This window comes from Bombus terrestris, chromosome 10 (genome assembly GCF_910591885.1).
Source record: "Bombus terrestris chromosome 10, iyBomTerr1.2, whole genome shotgun sequence".
Lineage (NCBI taxonomy): Eukaryota > Metazoa > Arthropoda > Insecta > Hymenoptera > Apidae > Bombus > Bombus terrestris.
In genome coordinates this window covers 987,651-1,009,287 of record NC_063278.1, presented here as the reverse complement: position 1 = coordinate 1,009,287, position 21,637 = coordinate 987,651, and the positions used below count along the sequence as shown (strand labels likewise).

The following is a 21,637-nucleotide window of genomic DNA, read 5'->3' as shown; positions in this document are numbered from 1 at the left end:
CGTAAATGCATAAAAATCCATAGTTTACTGATGAAGTTCTAAACGAAGTAATAACCCTAGATTTTCAGCAAGTTCCTAATGATTTGTTTTGCTTATCTTGGTTTCTATAGGTGTTTTAATAGCTACGAATGGGGCAATATCTATATCTAAATGCCTGTAGAAACAGTTGTGAATATTTCTTGTCTCGTTTGAAATCTTTTTGTAAAGCAATCAAGTAAATATAAAGTCGTTATTTATATTTTATTAAACACGATGATATTGTTCACAAGAGGAACATCGTACATTAATAATTTCTTGATTTTTATTCCTTGTTCCATTGAGTTTTGCTAAGAGGCGATTCTATTTTGTCGTCAACAACAGGTTTAAATCGAGGTCTTTGAAAACTCCTTCGGCCTTGGTACCAAGGTTCACCGCCTTGGTAACGACTTTGGATCTAAAACATTTTATTATTTATATATCTCTATATCGATACTTAGAAAATATTATCGTCTGTATCTCGAAATCTTGCAAAATAAAAATTTAACGAAAATGTTTCATCGCGTGAAACTTTGACGATTTGACGTAAAGATTTTATATTAACTCATTAACATCGGGAGACGTGAATCGACGTCTTATGTTTTTCAAAAGTTGCCGACGGCAGACACGAGGCGATGTTTTTTTATTTTTGTCAGCGTTGACGCACTTTCCATTTATATATTTACCTTGCAAAATTGCGCAGGAGATGAGACTACAAACAAAGTGTTAAAAGGCACTCTGACATTATAATATATACATTCGTAGATAGATATTGTTCGTACGTGAATTTTTTATCGATATCACTGAGTCGTGAGTGTTCCGTAACTTAAAGTAAAAGGTTCTGAGAAATACAAGAGCATTTATAAAATCCTTTCCTTAATACATTACATATGCTATGAAAGATTTTATATAAAGTCCATTAAAGTTCCAAGATGCTTATTGCAAACCTACACTTTTTAAAGATTACAAAATTATTTGGACAGTCGACTCTTCGTCGTATTATTAATAGCAAGCCTCGTGTATTTATGAGGATCAGTTCTAGCGCTATATTCAAGGCAAGTATACCCACGATGCATATCAATCTTTCATAACGAGTTTGTTTGCAATAAATTATTGTCGTATTTGTGAAGAGTGTTCAAATACTTTCGCAACTCAATGCACATCTATTTAGACATAAATTACCGTAGTACGCAGTAAATAATACTACAAATGTTACTTATGATTAGTTTCGTTAACTGTTTAAAAATATAAATTATTTTATAAATCTCTATTAAGTTTCACGTGGGAATTAATAACAGATTAGAGCTTTGAATAGCGATATTTAAAAGGCAGACTGGAATTAAAGGTTACTTATTAATTAATATAATTAACGTTACCTGTGGAGTATTGTATAAATATGTCGATGGACGTGAACGATTTAGATGACGAAGACCAAGATCATACGTATTTGCTACACCACGAACTCCATCCACAATTGGAATATCATTCGTCTTTAAATCAGCCTCTAATTTTGTTATTACGGTAAGATGAACGTCAGTTACAATGTTACCTTCGTTATTGAGTCTTGACGAGACTGAGATGTTACAAATCCCATTTTTGCATACGTCTATGCCGGACTTTGTTCCATTTTCATTCACGATAATTTGAATATTATTAATAACAGTTGGCTGCTTCGTTGAATCATCCTGAAAATATTTCATTTCGATCTCCATCTTTTTGTTTAACACATTACAAACAGTTCTTCGAATATAAAAATGTAAAATTACTTACTTGTATAAAATGACTCCTTTTTTTATTCGACATTCTAAATGCATTCTCACTGTTTATCGCGAAGATGAAAGATTTAGGAATCTGTCGAGTCGTTGCTAATTGATCGTTAACTTGGTTTAAATTAAGAGAATCTTTCGAGTAGAAATCGTTCGAATCTCGTTCATTTTCTTGAGAATCAAATACAATCTGTGAAGAAATCTCTATACACGATATATAATTTTCCCATGCAAACGCCGTCAAAAAGACGAAAAGAACGATCTCTCTTATTCGTTTCTCCATTGTTTCTTCGATTGGTACTATTTTTTCGAGCAGAGTTTTCGATGTTGTACGAAGGAATAGCTCCGAGGAAGGGATAAGTATTCAAACAGGATGTATACATACATATAGTAATGACAGTGATTGCTGTACGTGTGCAAGAAAATTACAATGACCTCCGTGGATCCAAGTGGCATAAAAAAAGGGAAGACTTAACCGAAAGCGAAAAGTGTGCTGTCTGAGAAATCGGAGATCTTAATTGCCTCTTAAAACGTTAGGTAACACGAAATCGAAATGAATATTAAGCATTTGGGTTTACGACTAATTAATGCCAACATGATTGTATGCAAATTAAAAGAAGGAACAACGCAATATGTTATTTTTTTAATTAATTGCTTCCTCCACATGTTAGTCTTACTAACACTTCTTTACGTTATATCATCGCTTACGTGTCAATGAGATTCTTTTAATATACAGGATATCCCAGATTTTTCCAGCCGAATTTTGTTAGTATACTTTGATATATATGGAATTTGGAATATATTTGGAATTTGTTGTTATTTCTTAAAGAACCTATATTTAATAATACATTATTGCTAATTTGCGGAAAAAAATTAATGCTATTTCAAATCATTGATATTAATTCCTCCTCTCAAAACTTTTGTTAAATAATTTTGCATAAAAAAATGCATAATAGACATGTACAAACGTAATAAAGATAATTGAATGCAAATTGAAGTTTAAAAATTCTAATTCTAAATTACGATGTAAAATTGAGCATACTACTCAGCATACTTTTCAGCATACTTACTATACCAGTATACTAAGAAAATATATTTCTTTCAAATAGATACTTAGTACAAGGATATCAATAACGATATAAATATTTATTGTCGCAAGTATCGTGAAAATATACACGATCATTGTTTGATTTTCGCAACTTCTTCAAAGAAGATTTTAAAACGAGAGTACGTGTAAAGTCGTATGTTTGAATAGAACCCTCGCGGCGAAACTAAAAAGACACGCGGCGTGCGCGAATGACGTTGTGTTGCTCTTTCGACATGAAGAATAAAGGATGACTACTCTGAAATGCACCCCGTTACAGTACAGTCAGAGTCAGTACACAGGGATTGAAACAATCTCAAATCCCGTCGTTTACATCTAACGTTTGACTAAGCCCGTACGCAAACGAAGGGTCGCTCAAGCTCATTGAAATTCATTAAAACCCTCGTTGCGTCGATCCACTCTTTCAACTTTCTTATAGCTCGAGCAGAATTTAATAATAGCGGACATTACACGATGTTTATTATCGTTCTTGATCCCATAGTTCTACCACTGTTCGTAAATATCCGGACACTTCAATAACAGTATCGAATGTAATAATATTCGTGCAATAACAGTAATTGAATTTGAGCAAACTATAAATTAAATAAAATAATGTAAATTAATGACGAAATCTGCTTATTATAAATTCGAATCATCTGTTAAAAAAAGGTAGAAATAATACATGTATGACGTGTTTGAAAATGATATCCTGTTAGATGCAAGGAGAATAGCATTTATTGTCGCACGTAGATACCCTGATGTTCCTTTCTTCGTTTCTTCGTTGCTATTTAATCAACTCCGGACTCGCTTAAGAGCGAACTATACCGAAAATGACGAGGATATCTAAGAGTCGATTTTTAACTGAATTTACATATCCGGATGGATTACATTTACCTAATTAAACGAAAGAATTGCGAAAGAATGAAAAAAATATGGGAAACCGTCAGAAGACGATAATTAATTACAGCCGCGTGATTTATAAATCCTCGAAAATGTTATTTTTTATCGTGGAAAAGATACCCGATTGTACGCGAAACAGAGCCAGCGAGAGACACCAGAAAATTAGGCACAAGCTCATCTGTCATTTTAAACAAGACGTCACGGTAGGAAGGTACCCCATTAATTTTGTCAACCGACGTTCCCGGCGCTGGGTGCACGAATTACAGGAGTCGTTTAACCAGACGATATCTCACGATTTGATGAACGATTTCCGAGAAAACAAAAACTCTTTCGGCGTCGAGAATTCTCCCTCGGTTCTGTTGCTTCAGCCACGATGAAGAAACGCCAAAAATAACTAGTCGAAGGAATCGGGCGACTTTCATCGAGAAAGGGAGGAGAGCTTTACGGTGTTATCGGTTCTCGCTGAAGAAATAGCGAATAACAGGCGTGTGTATTATATCGCTTTATTATGACTGCAACATCTGCGATTTGTACATAACGTCTTTCGCGCAATCTCTTTTCGCTTACTATGTACACAGTTTTCGCCAAGATAGAACCGTGTTACGGTTCTTTATTTATAGCTAACGCTTACACATATACATATATGTAAATATATACAAAAATACAAAATGGGTATTGGCACACTCGAAACACTCATCATGTGGCAAGCGAAGCGTATCACATCGTTTAAAAATGTCCAACACGTTTTTGCTCGATTACGCGTCTTCCTGAGTAAGGAATTGGCAGTTTACGCTGATGCAAGATTTGGCAGTTCTTTGATACGTTTGATTTGCGTGATGGTACTTCGCCGAATAAGCGATATACTGCCAGGTAAATATTCGATTCAGTCTTAACATGGAAATAAATTATACGTTACATACATCAAATTTCTACGGTGACTTGTTACTGAATGCTATTATAAAGATTACGTGCCTGCGTCTATTTAATACTCTTTTCACAATACATTACACAATAGACTCTACGAAAACGAGTTTTACGATCCAAGTGTTTATAACTTTTGAAACACTCGATTCGATTCCCTTTCTTACAAAATACATATGAACTACGTGCCTATAGCCACGAATATTTGTTTGACTTTTTGAAAATCTTAAAATTATCGTTTAAGTACTACTATTATATACATGTTCTATCAACGATCTTCTTTTTTCAGTCACGTTTGTAAGTTTCAGGAATCTTTCGGACACAAGATCTATATATTTTGCACGAACTGCATTTCGATTTCGATCGTACGACGATTAGACGTATCTGGTCAATTGAGTGTGGAAATCTTGAAGACAGACTATCAGTTGGCTAAACGTCGGTCTTTCGTCCGCGGACATTGCCCAACAATAAGCCATAACTGCGAACAGCTCATCGGGACAATTTATTGGTTGTGCTAATCTATACCCATCTCTGAGGTAAGAAGCCATTTCAAACGCGTCGACTTCCACGTACGGCTGCTGTGCTAACGTCGTAAGTTCCCATAATAAGACTCCGAATGCCCACTGGAACATTAATAAATATATATTAATATTTTATTTTCGTAATGACAAATTTATGTTAAATTTGTAACAAAATTTATATAATTTCTGGCGATAATAGGAAGTTATAGAACAATCGTAGTTATTCAACAACATTTGGGAACCTCATAATCGTAAAAGTTTGAATAATACCCATAAATTGAAACGAAGAACGCGTTAAAACTGCATGCTTTTTGAAACCATCTTAATATCCTCTATAGTAGGGTAATATAAAGTGACTTCGGTTTCGTTGTGGGAACAAAATATTTTCGAAATTTTCGAAATACTCACAACGTCAGAAGCTGTGCTGAACGCTTTATTAAGCAAACTTTCAATGGCAAGCCACTTTATCGGGCGATTCTCGTTGTCGCCGAGGCAATGATAATCCTGCGGGAACAGGTCTCTGGCTAAAGCGTTGTCCGTGATTTGAACCCTCAGATCATCGTCAACCCTAATAAAATACAGCATTGATCGTTAAACATCTTCGAGGTGTACTAACTGCTGATACAAATGCTAAGGTGCAGGACAAAAGGAGCAAATTGAGCTAAACGTGGCTTGGTTTAAATTTGTCGACTGGTTCACGTGGTAATGCAAAAAGGCGCGCAAAAAGGATCTACCAAGAGGAGCATTAAGGCCATCTCCGCGAGGCGAAACAGTAACAGTCGGTAATTAAAGCAGTCTCGAGCCACTGTATTTATTGCTAATTAATGCCGCACGGCCAATTAATATCGCAACGAAACGTAACAACCTTAGCTTTATAACGCTTCAACCGATGCTTCGCTAAAATATTCAGTGCGGTATATAAGTTATAAAAGATCGCTTTTACGCTCGAGCAGAGATTTAAAAAATCCGGTGCAATTAGAATTTCCATGTTACTGAGACATCCGTTAAAAATTGTCAAGTACGCGTGAAATCCAGTTGACCGTCTATTTATGGATGTATGAATAACTATAAATAAAAAGTAAAATGTTTCTGCTAGAAGCAAGGCTTTAAATAATTCTGCATTTTACTTACACACAATTCCTTGCGGCCAAGTCTCTGTGCACCAGTCTCTTTCTATGAAGATACTGGACCCCTTTGGCAGCTTGAAGGGCCATTTCCACGACTTCTTGCGTGGTGAGTGCTCTCGGTGGCCCTTCGCTGCTCAACTTGCACCTCAGCAAGAACCTCTTCATGTTCTTGTAACCAGTGTGCGGATACAAGAGAAAAGGCGCGCTTCTGTCTTCGATGGAGACACCCAAAACAGGGAGCAGCGCTGGATGACTCAAACCGTATAACGCTAAACCCTCCCGTAATAGAAGAGCAACCTTCGAAGCAAAGACAATGAACTCGATCAAAACTCGTATATAAGTATATAAGTATATAAGTATATAAAGTCGTATAATAACGTGATAATAATATGGCGATACTACTCGGAATTAATCGCGAGTGAGTTAAGAGGAAACTCGGTATGCTATAATTTCATTAATAATGTTGGAAGAAGACAAGTTAATTGGCAGACGAAGGAAAAAATACTTACTTGTGATTGTGATGCATGTTCAGCAGCAGTTTTCACTAGGACATCCCTCGGGGAGGACGCACCCTCTTCGTGATAACTGCCTCTATACACGCGACCGAATGTGCCTTCCATTTCGATGCTGAGGAGGCGTACCCTGCATCTGTAACAAGTGCGAAACATGATTACTTCAGGATTCGTGACTGCACCATCAACGAAACCAATAATTATTTCGTACAGAGTCTGGAGTCCTTCTTTACAAAATTATTGGGAGGTTGAAACGATCGGCCGAGTATCGAAACGGAAGCAGCCTGAATAATCGAAACAGGTTAACGTAAGTGCTTCAAATCTTTTTTTACATTCGTGTATGCTTTCGGTCTTCCCATCTATACCTGCCAAAAACTGGATAAATTTGCTCCTGGGATACTTCACTCCCGTAATTTAATTTTTCCCATATACGTATGTATTTATTATTAAACTACGGATATTTATGCAAATTTACGACATTTTCATGGAAATAATGGCACGAGCAGAACTACGATAAAGATTTGTTTTATTTATTTAATGTTATAGACGATATATAGTGGATATATAGTATTTTGGATATTTTATATATTTTTTCGTACATACCCTATGTATTTTTATGTTTTTAAGTTTTTCATAAACGCATAAAAATGAGCAATCCATTCGATATTGATATTTATAACGTTAGAGACTAAGATTTATTAAGATTAATTATCGTATTTGTTAAGTATCGAGCGTGAAAGCGTTGTTCCACTCGTAATACTTTAGCCAAAGAAATATTATCTACCTTTGAACTGTAATTTCTTGAATCCTTTCGTGCAATTCTCGACTAGGTCGATCGTCTAATCTTCTGTAAGTAGAAGTAGATGTTGCAGAAGCAGGTGGAGGTGTCTCAGGTGATAAAAAGGTCTGTGCAGGTCCGACTCCAGTGCCTCTTTCCACACTACACGCAGAACTGAGACCCCTTGATTCTCTTAAATAGCAAACATAATCTCATATGAAATTAAATACGTTTAAAAATTTTGCAATGAGAGAATTTATAAATTTAATCGGTATATATCCCTTTATTATCTTTTTCTTCTTTTTAACCAATATGTCAATTTAACATCAAAAAGCAAATTAAATTGGGAAAATCTCTTTCTTATATGTATACGAGATATGTAAATAGAAAAGCAACAATTAGTAGTTTCTAAAAAATAATAAAAATACTAGTTTGTAAAATATTAAGAATAATTAATGACTAAGTGATTTAAAATCGCTTACTGAAGAGGATCTCGATGCCTCCTAGTCTTCTTGTCACGCACATAATAAGCGATAACGAGAACAAAAATCGCTGCGATGAATGCGCAAGCACAACCGATAGCAGCATAAAACACCTGTCCGCCAGAAGAGGATCCGGAAGCTGCGACAAGAACTTCTTCCGCTCCTATGTTACTTTTATCCTTCAGACAGATTTTCTTTCGTTTAAAGTCCAAACTGGTCGTGTTTCTTCTCGACAGGGAAACATTTATCCGAAGACTCAAGTCGACCTCCGCGTCATAGGGACCACAATGCAATGCCAAAGCCCAAGTCTGCAGTCCACCGACTGGAATTTCACCAGCCTGTGATATATTCAGGGAACTACTCAAGGCTGATGGATTGCTGATGTCTACCGACATTGTATACGGCAACTGAAAAGTTCGAGATTATTAGATATTTATAAATCATATAATAAAATAGTTGTGTATCATTAATATACTTTACACGCTTGTATCGAATACTTTGAAAGTTCATATGATTTTTCATTGGCGACTTTTCATAATGATCAATAATATCCAAAATATACGACAGTATAATAAGTTTCAAATAGTATAATCAGGAAATTTTTCAAACTTTTTCGCGTTGAATAATCTGGAACGAGAAAAGATATATTTTGTCTGGCGAATCGGTAGAATAAACAAAAAAATTGTTCATCCGTGCGACCCAAATTGCAATTTCACGTATCCCAGCGCGACTCGCTAAATGAACACAAATGAACTCGCATTTCCGTGCCAAGTCACGCGTTTACGCGCACCTGTTTCGAGCGAAATGTGCAATTTCCCGGCGGATCCACGAAAAAAAGGAAGGTACTGTAAATGCAAATCACTGGAAATTTCTGATCTACATAGACTGTTTCCGCGTGTAAGGGGAAGAACAAAGAACGAATTGGTAGAGAAGAAATAAAGAAAGAAGTGGAGAAACAGAAAGAAAGTAAAGTGGAAGCAATGTAAAAGGTATTGTTTTTTAAGAATCGATGAAGGCCGGATAGGACAATAAACAAATGGAAGAAAGTCGGAGGACGGAAGGGGTGAGAGTTGCTACTACTTGCTCGTAATCACGCGAACGTTGAACCTTCCTATAATCTGAAACGTACCATTCTCGGAAGACAATTTGCGCCCAGTGGAGGGCAAAGTGAATCTAGAAGACCGCGGGCAAGAGAAGCCCGGGGGATAAGAGAAAGGAAAGAACGAAAGAGAGAGAGGGTGAGAAGGAGGGGGACGAGGAAGAAACGAAGAGGGGAAAAGAGACGCTAGATGAAAGAAAGAGGAGCTCGGTTGAAGCCGAAGAGCTCGTAGCTGATTACCAGCTCGCAATGATGATCGGTTCCCAACTAGCCGCGGAGAAGGCACCTCGTCAACTTGCCTGCTTGTCGCTACCATGCTACACTCCGTACACTACACGCTATACGCTGCACGCTTTGCGCTGTATACGTTATAGGCTACTTCAACTTGCGGTCTTTTATGACCACGAGCGACCAACTACGTGCTGACAGTGAATGCCTCTGTAAACCGGCTAACCATTCGACTTAAACTGTCAGGAATTTTTTATGATTTTTTTCTCTCCATTTTCTGAACGCCTCAAAACAACCCGAGACTTTGCAAGAAACTCGCCAAACAACGCGGCAGCGTGAAATTTTACGAACGTGCCGTGTTTCTAAGGATTCTTTTCCTAGAATTGCCTCGGCAAATATTTTACTTAAAATATGCCACTCGCAGATTATCGACCGCGAACACGGGAATACTAAATTCTCCGAATTGAAAAACAAAATTTACATTTTTGGATACTTCTATAAGCATTTAAAGACAAAATATGTAATGATAAATAAATAGGTATGCAAATGAAAATAACGAGAGCAGAAATTGATCTCATATGGTATTTTTATATTTATTTAGAATTTTCATTAGAATGATCTAATTTTGACCATAATATAGCCTCTCTACCTTATTTATGTAAATTGGCAAGTTTCTTAGATTTATATTATATTTGTATTTATACTATTTCTTATATTATATATATATTTTTTTATAATAAAATTCTACCACTGTTGTACATATTATATTCTTTGCTTAATTGAAATGTTAAGTTGTTTTAATAAAAGAATACATGCTTTAATCTACAAGAAAAGCGGACACTTTTTCTCCGTAATAAAGACTTTTCTTTATTAAGCTTGGATTCATTAACACGAGATTTACTTTTGCCTTTGGAAATAATTCTTAAAATTAAAAGAATTCAAGAGAAAACTCGCAAAATGTACTGAAATAATATTATCTTAGTTTAGTTAGTTATAACGTTATTCATATCTTTGAATATCTTAATGCTATAATATAATAAACGAATAACGTAACCACGATGTTGTACTGTACTGAGAAAATGTTAATTATACCGCATGATGCTTCAAATCATATAGAATAGACTTCCTAACTAACGTTAACCTTTTCAAAATATACCGCAATCTCATCCATATTCAATCTTTGGCACTATTTAATTTGAAATTGATGAGATACTAATCGAATTAGTAGTGTATATTAATTTTTATAAAATCGTGTGCTAGCTATTATCGTATAAAATGATGTATCGTGTTAAATAGTCGAGAAAGATCGTAGCGTTTCTTACATTGTGTTCTGTTATATTCTACATACTCTATATCTGGTGAAATGTGACGAGAATTATTTATTATGAAATCTTACAAAATTCTATTTAACTTCGAATGTATCACCTAAAGAACGAAGTTTGGTATAACGTCTGGCAGATAGTCGTCTTTTAACAAAACCGAAAGGCCTTATATTTCGATGAAAAGTAAATTAAAATTGTTGGATCCTACCTCGAATTTTTAACGTTTACCAAGAATTTTTCCCATCATATGATTATCATTTTTTCTGGCTTTTACAAAACAACTTGTATAGTAAGAAACTGATTTTTCGAAATTATGATCTCACAGCAACAAATAGCAAATATTTATATTTAAAAAAAAGGATAAATTATATTCAGTAGAAACAGGAATAATGGTGGAAAGTTAATTTATTCTCGTCTCAGAACTACAGAGCAAATATAGCACTAAAATTAAACTCACAAACAATAAAATGAAATTGTAACGATCATTTAGTATAATAGTACGCAGATCGCTCCTCTAATTTCAATAAATTTACCTGTTAGATTTTGCATACTACTACATAATCAGATCTGGTCGCGTTATGTCTTGTGCCTCGTATCTGTATAAGGATTAGAAAATTTACATTGTTTTTATAGTTATGAGTGTTTTATTTAAATAACTCGAACGTTAATTATAAATTATAATCGTAATAGTCTTTGGTTATTTTAGTACACAGCAGAAAATATAGGTACGCAATTTTATGCGATTAACTTTTTGTTCGTTTACTAAGTCATGAAGATAATATGATATTGAGAAGTATTACTTGTGTACGAGTTCGTAGAAAACGATCGAAAGTACAGTGACGAATGAATTATTAGTGTGTTGGGGAAAATGCTTTTTGCTAACGCGCTCTCGTTGAGGACGATGGTACTTTGACAAAGTGGCGGCGAAAAGTGGACAGAATGCAGCACAGTGTCGGATTGACTCGTCGACGATGTGCGGAAAAAAAAGAACAGATCCGAGAGTAGGACAAAGTGGTCCAGCCACTTCTTCGAGATGTCTCGATGGAAGGAAGAGGAAGAAGGAGAGGAAGAAGCCCGGAGACTGATGGCCAGCGTCGAGACATCCGTCACCTTCGCGACAAAACCGAGTGCCCCGAATGCTACTTAAGCGCACCAGCTACCTGCCAATCAAATTGACCACTTTTGAGTCACATCGAACCTTTCCTTCGACAAATTCATTCCATACCCTCAAACGAAAATTTACGAAGTATCAAAGAATATCGTTGTTCGAAAAGATGTATCCGTATCGAATTAGTATTATATTTATACTATATCGGTTTAATTAAAATCTTCTGTCTTTGATCACGTACATTCGACAATTTGAAAAATCGAATCAATCACGTACCGAAAAATTAAAAATAGCTTTTAAAGGAAATGTATCTTTAATTTGAAAATTGTGTTCCAAATATTGTTTAAAAAATTTCACAATAATCGGGTACACAGATTAAAATTTGGATCAGATAAATGGGGTTCTACTGCACTTTCCTTGGAAACATTCATAGGTACAAATAAAAACGAATCCTATTCATTTCTGCTCGATAAAGCATTCTTCCGTTACTGATTTCTTGCTTCCCAGCACGATATTAATCCCTGCGGCACACTATTGATAATACTCTCGAACGCAGCCCGGATTGGCGAGATTTGCAACGACTTAACGAAAGCGTTCTTCATCGACTATATAGGTCTCCTTATAAATTCATTTCGACGAAGAATACCATGGTGAGTGCTGCGCCACTGTGGCATGAATCTGAGAAACGGGAAGGACCGACATGCCTCGATAATCTGGATAAGTACGTCTCGTAAGGGCGAGGAACGGAACGGAGAACAAGGAAAGAGCGAAGGCTTCGAACAGTTGCTCAGTGATCGTTCAAGCTTGAAGAGTTTTCATCAAGGATTCATCCGACAAGATTCTCTCGTCTGTGAGATCTCGCCATCACGCGGTTTCCTTCGTTAACCGGCGAATTTATCGTGCCTCGCTCTTGGTGACTTTGATCCACCGTGGCGACCAGTCAAAGAAACGTAAATAGGGAATAAAGCAAACGGAAGATACGGAAGCTACATTTTAAGAGCCGCTAACGCTTCTTTTCATTACCGGGTTCGCGTTTCCCTTGCGTTTTAAAGTCGCAAGCTTTTTAACCTCCTTTCCCTCCTCCAGATTTGCGTCGTTTGAGAAGAATTATTTCAAAGAAATTACATCAAAGGTCTGTGCCTTTGTAAAACTTACCGGCCTACCGGCGAGATTTTCCCAAGTGAAATGCAGCTTGTGAACTTGCGCTGGCACTGGCACGACGAATTTAATGGCATACTCGTTTATAACGCCTTCTCTTACGTAAAACAATTCTGCCTGAAGACCTGCAACAACACGACAAATATTTTATCGATTAAAAAGCTTTCCAACTGTTATTAGCAGATCGTAAAATAAAAACGTCAGGACTCTTATTTTTTTCTTTTTGCGATATTATTATTAAATACAAATTTCTGAAATAAGTTGCGAAATATCGAGAATTTTATTATCAAGTTAATGATAAGTATTTGCAATGATTTAATGTCTTGTAATCTTTAACTTTTAGTATGTAATATATCATTGGCAATTCTTAGAATTTTCATACTTCGTTCTTAATAATTTTCGGATAGTATATATAACAACATTTCTCAAGTCTTAATAAATTCAAGTCAAATTTCAATATGTATTCGTATACACATTACGTGTCTATTTTATCGACAGATATAATTAATATTTATCGTATGACGTAAAGGATGCAAGTTAAATTCAGTAAATTGTTTAAAATTATGTTGCTTTATACAAGCTATTATGTTAATAAATCACTTGAGACTCGATGGAAATAACTTATATATCTTTAAAATACTGAAATTACTATGTTCATTCTCCGATCTTATCTATAATCTTAAATAATTAAATTGGTTATTGATATCACTGTTACGAAACTATTTACATATTCATCGATATCTTCTCTGATTCGAGCTACTCAGATTGCAATATAAATTCGCTTTCTTTGAATGTAAACTATATCGACTAGGAAGGTACGATTTCATGCTCACGAAACACAGAAGCAATGACGTCATGATGAAAATGGGGTGAGACTATTGGTGGTCGATTTCGTGAGTAAAAGACTTAAGTATATTTACGTCCAAAAGTGATTCATAGCGACGTGTTCGTTTTACGATTAATTAACCTAGCGTGTGTAATTCTCACAAATCTTTAAAAGTCACGTACAGCGACGTGTAGTAATAATTCTATCCAGTTCCACTGTCTATATTATTGGATTTCATTAGCGCTTCTCCGTATCTCCAAAAGTTTCGACGCAATTTTATTCTTTACACAATTACGATGCTAAAGCAATTTTTTCACTGTTTGCGGCAAAAGATTTACAAATCAGGCGAATCGAATATAATAAACATATTAAATTTCATACTAAATCAGTGGCGCTTTTAAATAGCACTTTTAATCAAGGCAAAGGAGGCCGATAGATTGCAATTGCACAACCGACATAGAAAATAGAGAGGAAAAATTAACTTTAATCGTTAGGGAATAAAACACAAAGAAAGTGCATATTTCAGGTAGATTAAGTATCCAGTTATCTTCAAGGAGACAGTCGATACAACGTCCACGAACCTCAGCACGAGTAATAGACTACTCAAACGCGAATACAAATCGTGTGAACCGAAGCGAAACAGAAGAGATCCTGCTTCTCCTTGCAATTTACCAAGTGAGAAAGAATAAGTAATGGTAGTACGAGCACATTGTCTCGAAAAGAAGGTGGTTTCGCTCTGTCGATTTAATGGGCTTGTTATTTTCTTACATATATTTTTACAACGCTTCTGTGAAGTTTAAAGGCACATTGAAACGCTAGTTTCACTACCTCCGTGCCACTTAAAAGTGAATTACGATTACAAGAATTTATATCGGTGCTTTGGAAAACTCTTCTTCAGTTTCTTCTACTTTTTTGTATTGCAAGAAGCTTTTGTTTCCTTTGTCATTAAAAATGATTCGCTTTCTGTTCCATTAAAAATCATTCGCAAATGGAGAGTTTAACAAAAACGAAACACGCTTCAATAAGAGTAAAATAAGAATAAAACGTATTTTGTGATCAACGAAACATTTGATACGAATATTTCTCCGAATATTCAATCTCGAATGAATAAATTTTATTTGACAGTTTTGATTAGTCTCTACATTAAAAATCTCTTTTCTGCTTTTACACACCTTTACATCCTGTATACAAGTACTATATTACGATTACAAATTACAATAATACAAGATACGAATTAAAAGTTACTGACAGTAACGATAATAGATATTAAGAAGATAAGAACATTATGATTGCTTGGTATATATATCGATAAACTATTCCAAGAGAAATTACAATGGATAGTGGTGAAACTACACTTTTGTTTAATTTATGTAATCGAGACATTAAAAAAAATGATACCATGGCTAATAATTACCTACGCATTGAGCATGTTGTTAAAATTATTTCAAGTACGATTAAAACTAAGTTATCGCTAAGGTTATTTTAAGTAGCATTCCTATGAGAAAGTTAGTAAATATTCGTTAAATGGTTCGATGTCCAGAAACGCTGTGGCATCTGGTTGTTACGCTACCGAGTAATCCGCATTCAGAAGCTACAAGGTTACGTGGGCGAGTCGACGAAGGTGGAAGATTGGATAAAAAAAATGAAACGAAGGGGGAAAGATCGCACGAGAGGAAGAAGGAAGCAAACACACGTCGTGTACTCCCTTCGAGGGTCTATGCTTGTATCAGATACGAGGGTTAACGAGGCACGAGTTGGATTTTTAAGTCACCCGAAGACAATGTGCCGTAGCCCCCACAATCGTGTCTTTGCTTTTGGTCCTTCTTCTTCGTTTACCGTCCCTTGCCTCTCGGTTCCATCGGCCTTCGGCCTTTACCGGTTTTCTGCATCAGATATCGTATGCCCACGACCTCAACACTGGCTATTCCTCCAGCCAAAGGTTGGCCGCCTTCCCTCCTGGGGACCAAGCGCAGTGTCCATCGTAAAAAAGACGCAATATACCCTGTAGGATCCTCTCAGAAAATAATTACCTTTAGATTCTCGAAACCCCGCTGAGTTATCGCCGCTAAAAATCGAATCTTCGTCCCCTACGAGTAGGACACTTTTATAGGTGTTCCGAGTATCGATGATCCTTACTACGTCGAGAATTACTGAGTCATCTGGGCGAGAGACTCTTTGTTCGGACGTTCGAAGAATAACAAGATTCTTCTCTCGATAAACTTCGCTTCCTAGAGAAGTCAACCGCAACGTTTTAACTCTACATTACCGTTTTCCTGTTTTAGCCGCAGTTCGATCGTTGTTGCTGCTTTTATCGAAAATACTTCTGAATACAGATGTAAATAACGAGCGATGAGAAAACATCATAGAAAATCATACGATCTGTGAATAAAAACATTTTAACGTATTATGTTATTTTACGAAACCTGCATCACTTACTTAGAATCGGATACCAATCTCGGTATTTAAGTCAACGGCAGGTAGTTTTTAACACTCGAAGGACGAGTATATACAACACAAGCATCGAGGCAGTTGGTCTATACTTTGCGGCAGCCTAGCCATGACCTCGTTACCGGTTTAGGTATTCTTGAAACCCTTATCTAGTCGGGGGTTCTTTTACGCATTTATGCGGGAACTTTGCACGCGGGTAACCAAGGGGTGGCGTATACCAAGCATCCTTTGATGTCTGGTACGCTTGCAGCGGGCCAAAGTGCAAGCAAGAATAGTAAAGAGAAAAGAAAAAGATGAAGGAGATGCGGTAAGAGAAAGAAAGAGAGATAGAGGGCCCTTTCAACGAAGGCGTCGACCCTCGACAACGAGTGCCAGACACAATTGTCACGAAGGGTTCCACGGCACTTCGAACCTTTCCTCCTGGTACATGTACGATCTCTAACTACACCGACCAACGCGCCTACTGGCAGAACTCTCAAACTGTTACGGAACCCCCTTACAGCCTGCTGACACCCGGAAAACGTGCGGGATCAAAGATAAGGAACTAAGGAAACTTTCAGACGGCTAGTCGGTTCGGTGAACCTGCGCGCAAACAGATATCGATCAACAATATCTAGAAAGCGAAACAAAGGTAGTAAAGAACCCTGCAAGACTTCTGGCGTTATTTTTGCTCTTTGCTTTCGAGCTCTTTGATATGCTTATTCTGTGCTGTACAAAGGAGTGAGCTATGCTGCGAGAATAGAACACAAAAAGCTAGGCCTTGTGCGTTGCCTTAAAAATTGTTTTAATGCATCTGTCAGCGTTATGAATTAAACATCGGCTAGAATAATATATAAATTCGATATTAATTTGTAATATATTATTTAACAAACGCAAAGTGTATAACGTCGCATACAAGTTTGTAACTTTGAAGAAAAAAATACACCGATACTATCGAGTTTTCGGGGATTCTATAAAGCATTTAAGAATACAATGGTCGAACGAAATGGTCGGTGGAGAATATAGGAAGTAAAAGGAATGGAAAGATACGGAGCTTCTCTCCCAGAGGACGATCTTCTGAATACTTTATGCCTTTCAAAGTGGTTCACTATTATGGCATAGCACGCAGCACCTTTCACTTTTATATGCTGTTCGGAAACATTAAACATGTATGAAAGCAAATATTTTCAAGGTTTTACAAAGAAGCCAAATGACGCGTAAAGAGTATAAAAGAATGTATGGAAAGGAAATTCTAAAGAGAAATTAAGAAAATTTCACACTGTCAAAATAGAATGTCGAGCCAGCTTATAAAACGAGAGCTAACGATGAAAATATAACGCTGTCGCATCGAGAAAGAAGTCCAAAAGACTTTCAGACTGTCAAGAAATAAATTTCAATTATATAGAGAGAGAGACGAGATACGATATAGAGAGATACGTAGAGTTATTTGAGTAGGATATTTGGTTCAAGCTAAACAATTTGCTTTATAACTCATTAATCTCGATTATAAAACGCTTTTCTAGCGATCCACATTTGAAAACATATTATTTGACTGGATGTTAGTGGAGTACAAAACAGTGCGATAAACGATACATTAACAGCTCGAAGGCCATAATTTCTTACTAAAAAAGTAAAAATTTTGTTGAATTAATATTAATACTCTCAGTCGTAATTATCATAATCTAGTAACGTGTGTATATTATTGTATTTACTTAAAGTGTTGCTTACTTTATTAATCATAATACCTCCGTGCTGATTCAACTAAATTTGCCATATAGTTTTTCGAGTTATTTTCCCATTTTCAAGTTATTTTCCCTTTGCCTTTTTACGTAAAGTATTTTGTTATTCTTTCGACATTATATTAAGGACTAATAGTATCTTATGATATTCAGCAAGTTTGATTATTCATTATAAACTTCAAAGTCGAATTATAAGATTACAACTGAATCGAAAAATTAAAAATGTTAATATTTTATACAAAATCACACAAAAATTAAGACGAAGGATCTGTTTCATCCGTTTGAACGTTCGAGCACACATAACCGATCAATTTTAACAAAGTCCAAAACAAAAACTATCTTCTCTAACTGTCACGCCGAATTCTTAAGGTGCTTAATCGTACGAGAAACAAAAGGGGCGGGAAGAAAGCGTTGGTACAAAGAACCGAGATAGAGAAGAAAAGAGCGTAAGAGTGTTCGTTTCGCGAGGCGCGAAACAGCCGGCAAAATTTCGCAGGGCTTCGTGTCCCCCGCTGTCAAAATACGGTATAGAAGCAAGTTGACGAGCGAAGCTCCAAGAGTCGTGGTATAAAGGAGAACTGAAAAAAGGGCTTGGTGAATTGCGGGTTAGCTGCGGGGCCTCCGATTCTCTCTGCCCCTCGCCTTCTCTGGAGGCCCACGGCTTTGGGTCAGAAACCTAACACCTTTGCAGTGCAAAACCCACGGTACGCTTATAACGAGATCTTCCCGTAGTGAACCTTTTAAAATAAGATGACGGCGGGTGGCAGTACTACGAGGGAAGAACATAACATATAAAGAGGGAAAGGCAGAATGCTGAAATGCAGGTCGAAGGAACAGGAAATATTAGATTTACACGTCGTAACGCCTGCTTACAATGCACCCGCTCCGATTTTTGTTCGATCCCACTGCGATTCTGCGCATCAAGCTCCTTCCATGCACTACCAACCACAATGAACATTCTTTGTCCTCGAACAAACGGAGTTAGATCTGCTCCTTTACAGCAAATGAAATTCGAAAGGAGTACGCGAATACACCAAATCGGAAGCTGCTGTGTGGAGACAGAAGCTTCTCAATTTACAAAATGAAATCGTGAGACAATTTTTGTTGATATTTATCACGAAAGACGAGAAAAATATATGTGTAAAAAAAATGGAAAATATTACAATGTAGGAGTTGGTACAGACGACCTTGCGATTTCGTGTCAGCAAAGCTGTGCGATTCGACAGTATCATATTTTTAATGATGCCATGTGCGGAAGCGTGTGATTAGAAATGTAAAGCTGTCAAATTGTACAACATCACCTGGTGCCTGGTACAAAATTCTCAACAATTCTCGTTACTCGTAGCCCCACACCCCACACCATTAGCGAATTTATTTCACAGGAAATAACGCAATGACAAGTGAACGATGCGAAAATTATTTTATTACCAACGTAAATTAATCGTAGATTTCTAAAACGCATCGTAGGACACCAACTTTCACGCGATATAGCAAAACCTGAAGAGGAAATCAAATCTTTGAAACGAATTTCATTTCGCAGCAATATAGACGTAGTTCAAGTTTTAGTCGCAAGAGCTAACGCGGTCGAGCGCAATCGATGATTTACGAGAAATTTATCAAAAACCTACCGTGAGGATTCCTATGAAAACTCGAACACGTCAGGCCGATCCAAAAATGATCCGCGAGGCGAGGTTAACGACCAGATCAGGCAGCTGGTACTCGCCGATACCTCAACACGCAGCCTCGAGAGATCTAATAACGTATCCATGTATGCTTGTACAAACGAGCCCGCATTTATATGTGCATGTGCATGTATGTATACAAGCGCGTGCTGCCGCTGCATGGGATATTTTTCACTTTCGCCAGCGCGGGCAAACGACGCGACGCGACGTGGGCGTGCGTATATACCCTGTGCACGCACACACGTTGTTATATATCGCCAGCTTCTCACCCACGTGTGATCTCGATGTAGTACGCATATAGCTATAGGGTGTACCCTTATTGCAATCTTTTGAGAATACCGAAACTTTAACAAAAAAAAGTCTTATCACCATGCAGACAACATGTATATTCAGCTTTGGAATTCAATGGGTTCAGACGTTTTGATGTCTTGAATCGTTAGTAGACTGCGCATTTTTATGGATTTATGGGACGTTTGAAGGTGTAAAAATGCAGAAAATGCACATAGGCGCGTACAAATATGTGAAATATTCCATGTGTAATATTCAATATCCTATTTAAATCCGTAAAAGAAATTTCCGTCTAAATTGCATTTTTTATATCACATTCGTAAAAATATAAATTTACATAAATATCCGATCGTTAGAATTCAGAACCTGAATCGATACTTTTTCACAAATTTGTACTATAGTTTACGATTAATTGGAAGAAACTGTAATACTATTCTGGTTGGGGTGCAATAAGTAATGCTTTAACGAAGTTGCTTTCGAATAAACTCTTGAACGCGTTGACAGCTCAATCCTGGTAAGAAAATTCATTCGAAGATAGGACAAATTTGTTCGAACACCTTCTACGATCGTTTGGCCATATTACTTGGATGATAAGTATCGTTATAAGAAGCAAGTGTGATACGTTAGACCCACCCTCTATATAATACAGGAGGCTGACTGTTTAGCATATATCGAACGTGTACGTGGGTTCTTCCTTCGCCAACGGGGGTCTCCTCTGAATAACCCATAAGTCCTAGGCAAGTCCTGGACGTCGTCTGTACACCCTCCCTGTTCCTTCTTAGTTTATCCTCTTTCATTACTGCAAGGCTGATTCTCTCTCCGTTTCTCTTCGCAGGCCATAGGTCACATCCAGGAAGGCGTAACTTCACGCGACACCAGTTATAATTCACTCTAGAGGATCGTAAGCAAGCAAGAAAAAAGAGGGAATGAAGGAAAAGGAAAAAGACGAAGCGCTTGTCGTTGGGTTATTTCACCGTTTCGGTGATACTTTTTCAGTCTTTCCGAAACTCAACCGTCTCTTTATAGTTTTATAGTTTTAGCCAGCGGAAGGATTAAAAGAACCTTTTCACTGGAGTATTTTGTTACACTAAAATCCCTGACATTCTTCACTGTCTATCGCGAAGAATTCCCAACGCTATAAAGCTTGCGTTTTAAACGAAATTTTTGCTCATTTTCCGACAATTTCCGCCGTAATGCTCTTCACTGCGACCACATTATACCTGTCTGTCACACATTATACCTTCCATCTCCCTTAATTTCTCCAATTAAGTTTCTTTTTCATACTAAGATATATCATCAACATGATTCATCGATATCGTATTTTTCAAATCTTTAAACAGAAGGAATTAAAAGGAATCTTATAAATTTAAAAGAGAAACGAACCAAACATGTAAATTCTCTAGAAAAATATTTTATAGGAATCCGCCATCTAGTCTTGTATAACAGTAATTTCATACGTCGCAATCGTCCAAAGGTTCTTCCAACAACAACACGGTGATTTATTTTCATATGTCCGGATAAAATATGTTTCTTTCGTCTCGCGGTTAAATCTGGTTCATTGTCCTATGACGAAGAGCAGGGACAGTAGATGGACTCTCCGTACTGTAGGTAACCCTGGCCCCGTTTATTTATCGGAGGGGTGTAGTATGGTAGC

At 36.8% G+C, this 21,637-nt stretch overlaps 2 protein-coding genes across 3 annotated transcripts in view; both read right to left on the bottom strand.

Moving 5' to 3' along the window:
- Positions 1-221: 221 nt before the first annotated feature.
- Positions 222-2,336, bottom strand: LOC100651531. The gene is made up of 3 exons (XM_003398106.4): positions 1,786-2,336; positions 1,392-1,700; positions 222-433 (listed from the first exon to the last, which is right to left on the bottom strand). The coding sequence occupies exons 1-3, from the start codon at positions 2,062-2,064 to the stop codon at positions 302-304; spliced, it is 720 nt and encodes a 239-aa protein (XP_003398154.2). The 5' UTR covers positions 2,065-2,336; the 3' UTR covers positions 222-301.
- A 1,916-nt stretch (positions 2,337-4,252) lies between these two features.
- Positions 4,253-21,637, bottom strand: part of LOC100649457 (tyrosine-protein kinase Drl) — a 28,361-nt gene continuing 10,976 nt past the window's right edge. The window contains exons 1-8 of one of the 2 annotated variants that reach the window (XM_020864968.2): positions 13,019-13,147; positions 11,289-11,351; positions 8,107-8,513; positions 7,631-7,816; positions 6,844-6,982; positions 6,339-6,631; positions 5,616-5,775; positions 4,253-5,309 (exon numbers count right to left, since the gene is read on the bottom strand). In XM_020864968.2, coding sequence (XP_020720627.1) covers positions 5,061-5,309; positions 5,616-5,775; positions 6,339-6,631; positions 6,844-6,982; positions 7,631-7,816; positions 8,107-8,501 — 1,422 coding nt within the window. In that variant the 5' untranslated portion in view covers positions 8,502-8,513; positions 11,289-11,351; positions 13,019-13,147 and the 3' untranslated portion in view covers positions 4,253-5,060. Of the gene's footprint in view, positions 5,310-5,615; positions 5,776-6,338; positions 6,632-6,843; positions 6,983-7,630; positions 7,817-8,106; positions 8,514-11,288; positions 11,352-13,018; positions 13,148-21,637 lie in introns of those variants that run through there. The other variant, XM_003398009.4, reaches the window with a different exon arrangement.

Excerpts from the sequence above, each read along its gene's own strand:
- LOC100651531 (XM_003398106.4), bottom strand. The coding sequence starts at position 2,064 with ATGGAGAAACGAATAAGAGAGATCGTTCTTTTCGTCTTTTTGACGGCG. Across the intron at positions 1,701-1,785 it reads AAAGGAGTCATTTTATACAA|GATGATTCAACGAAGCAGCC; the intron begins GTAAGTAATTTT and ends AAATATTTTCAG. Across the intron at positions 434-1,391 it reads ATTTATACAATACTCCACAG|ATCCAAAGTCGTTACCAAGG; the intron begins GTAACGTTAATT and ends AAAATGTTTTAG.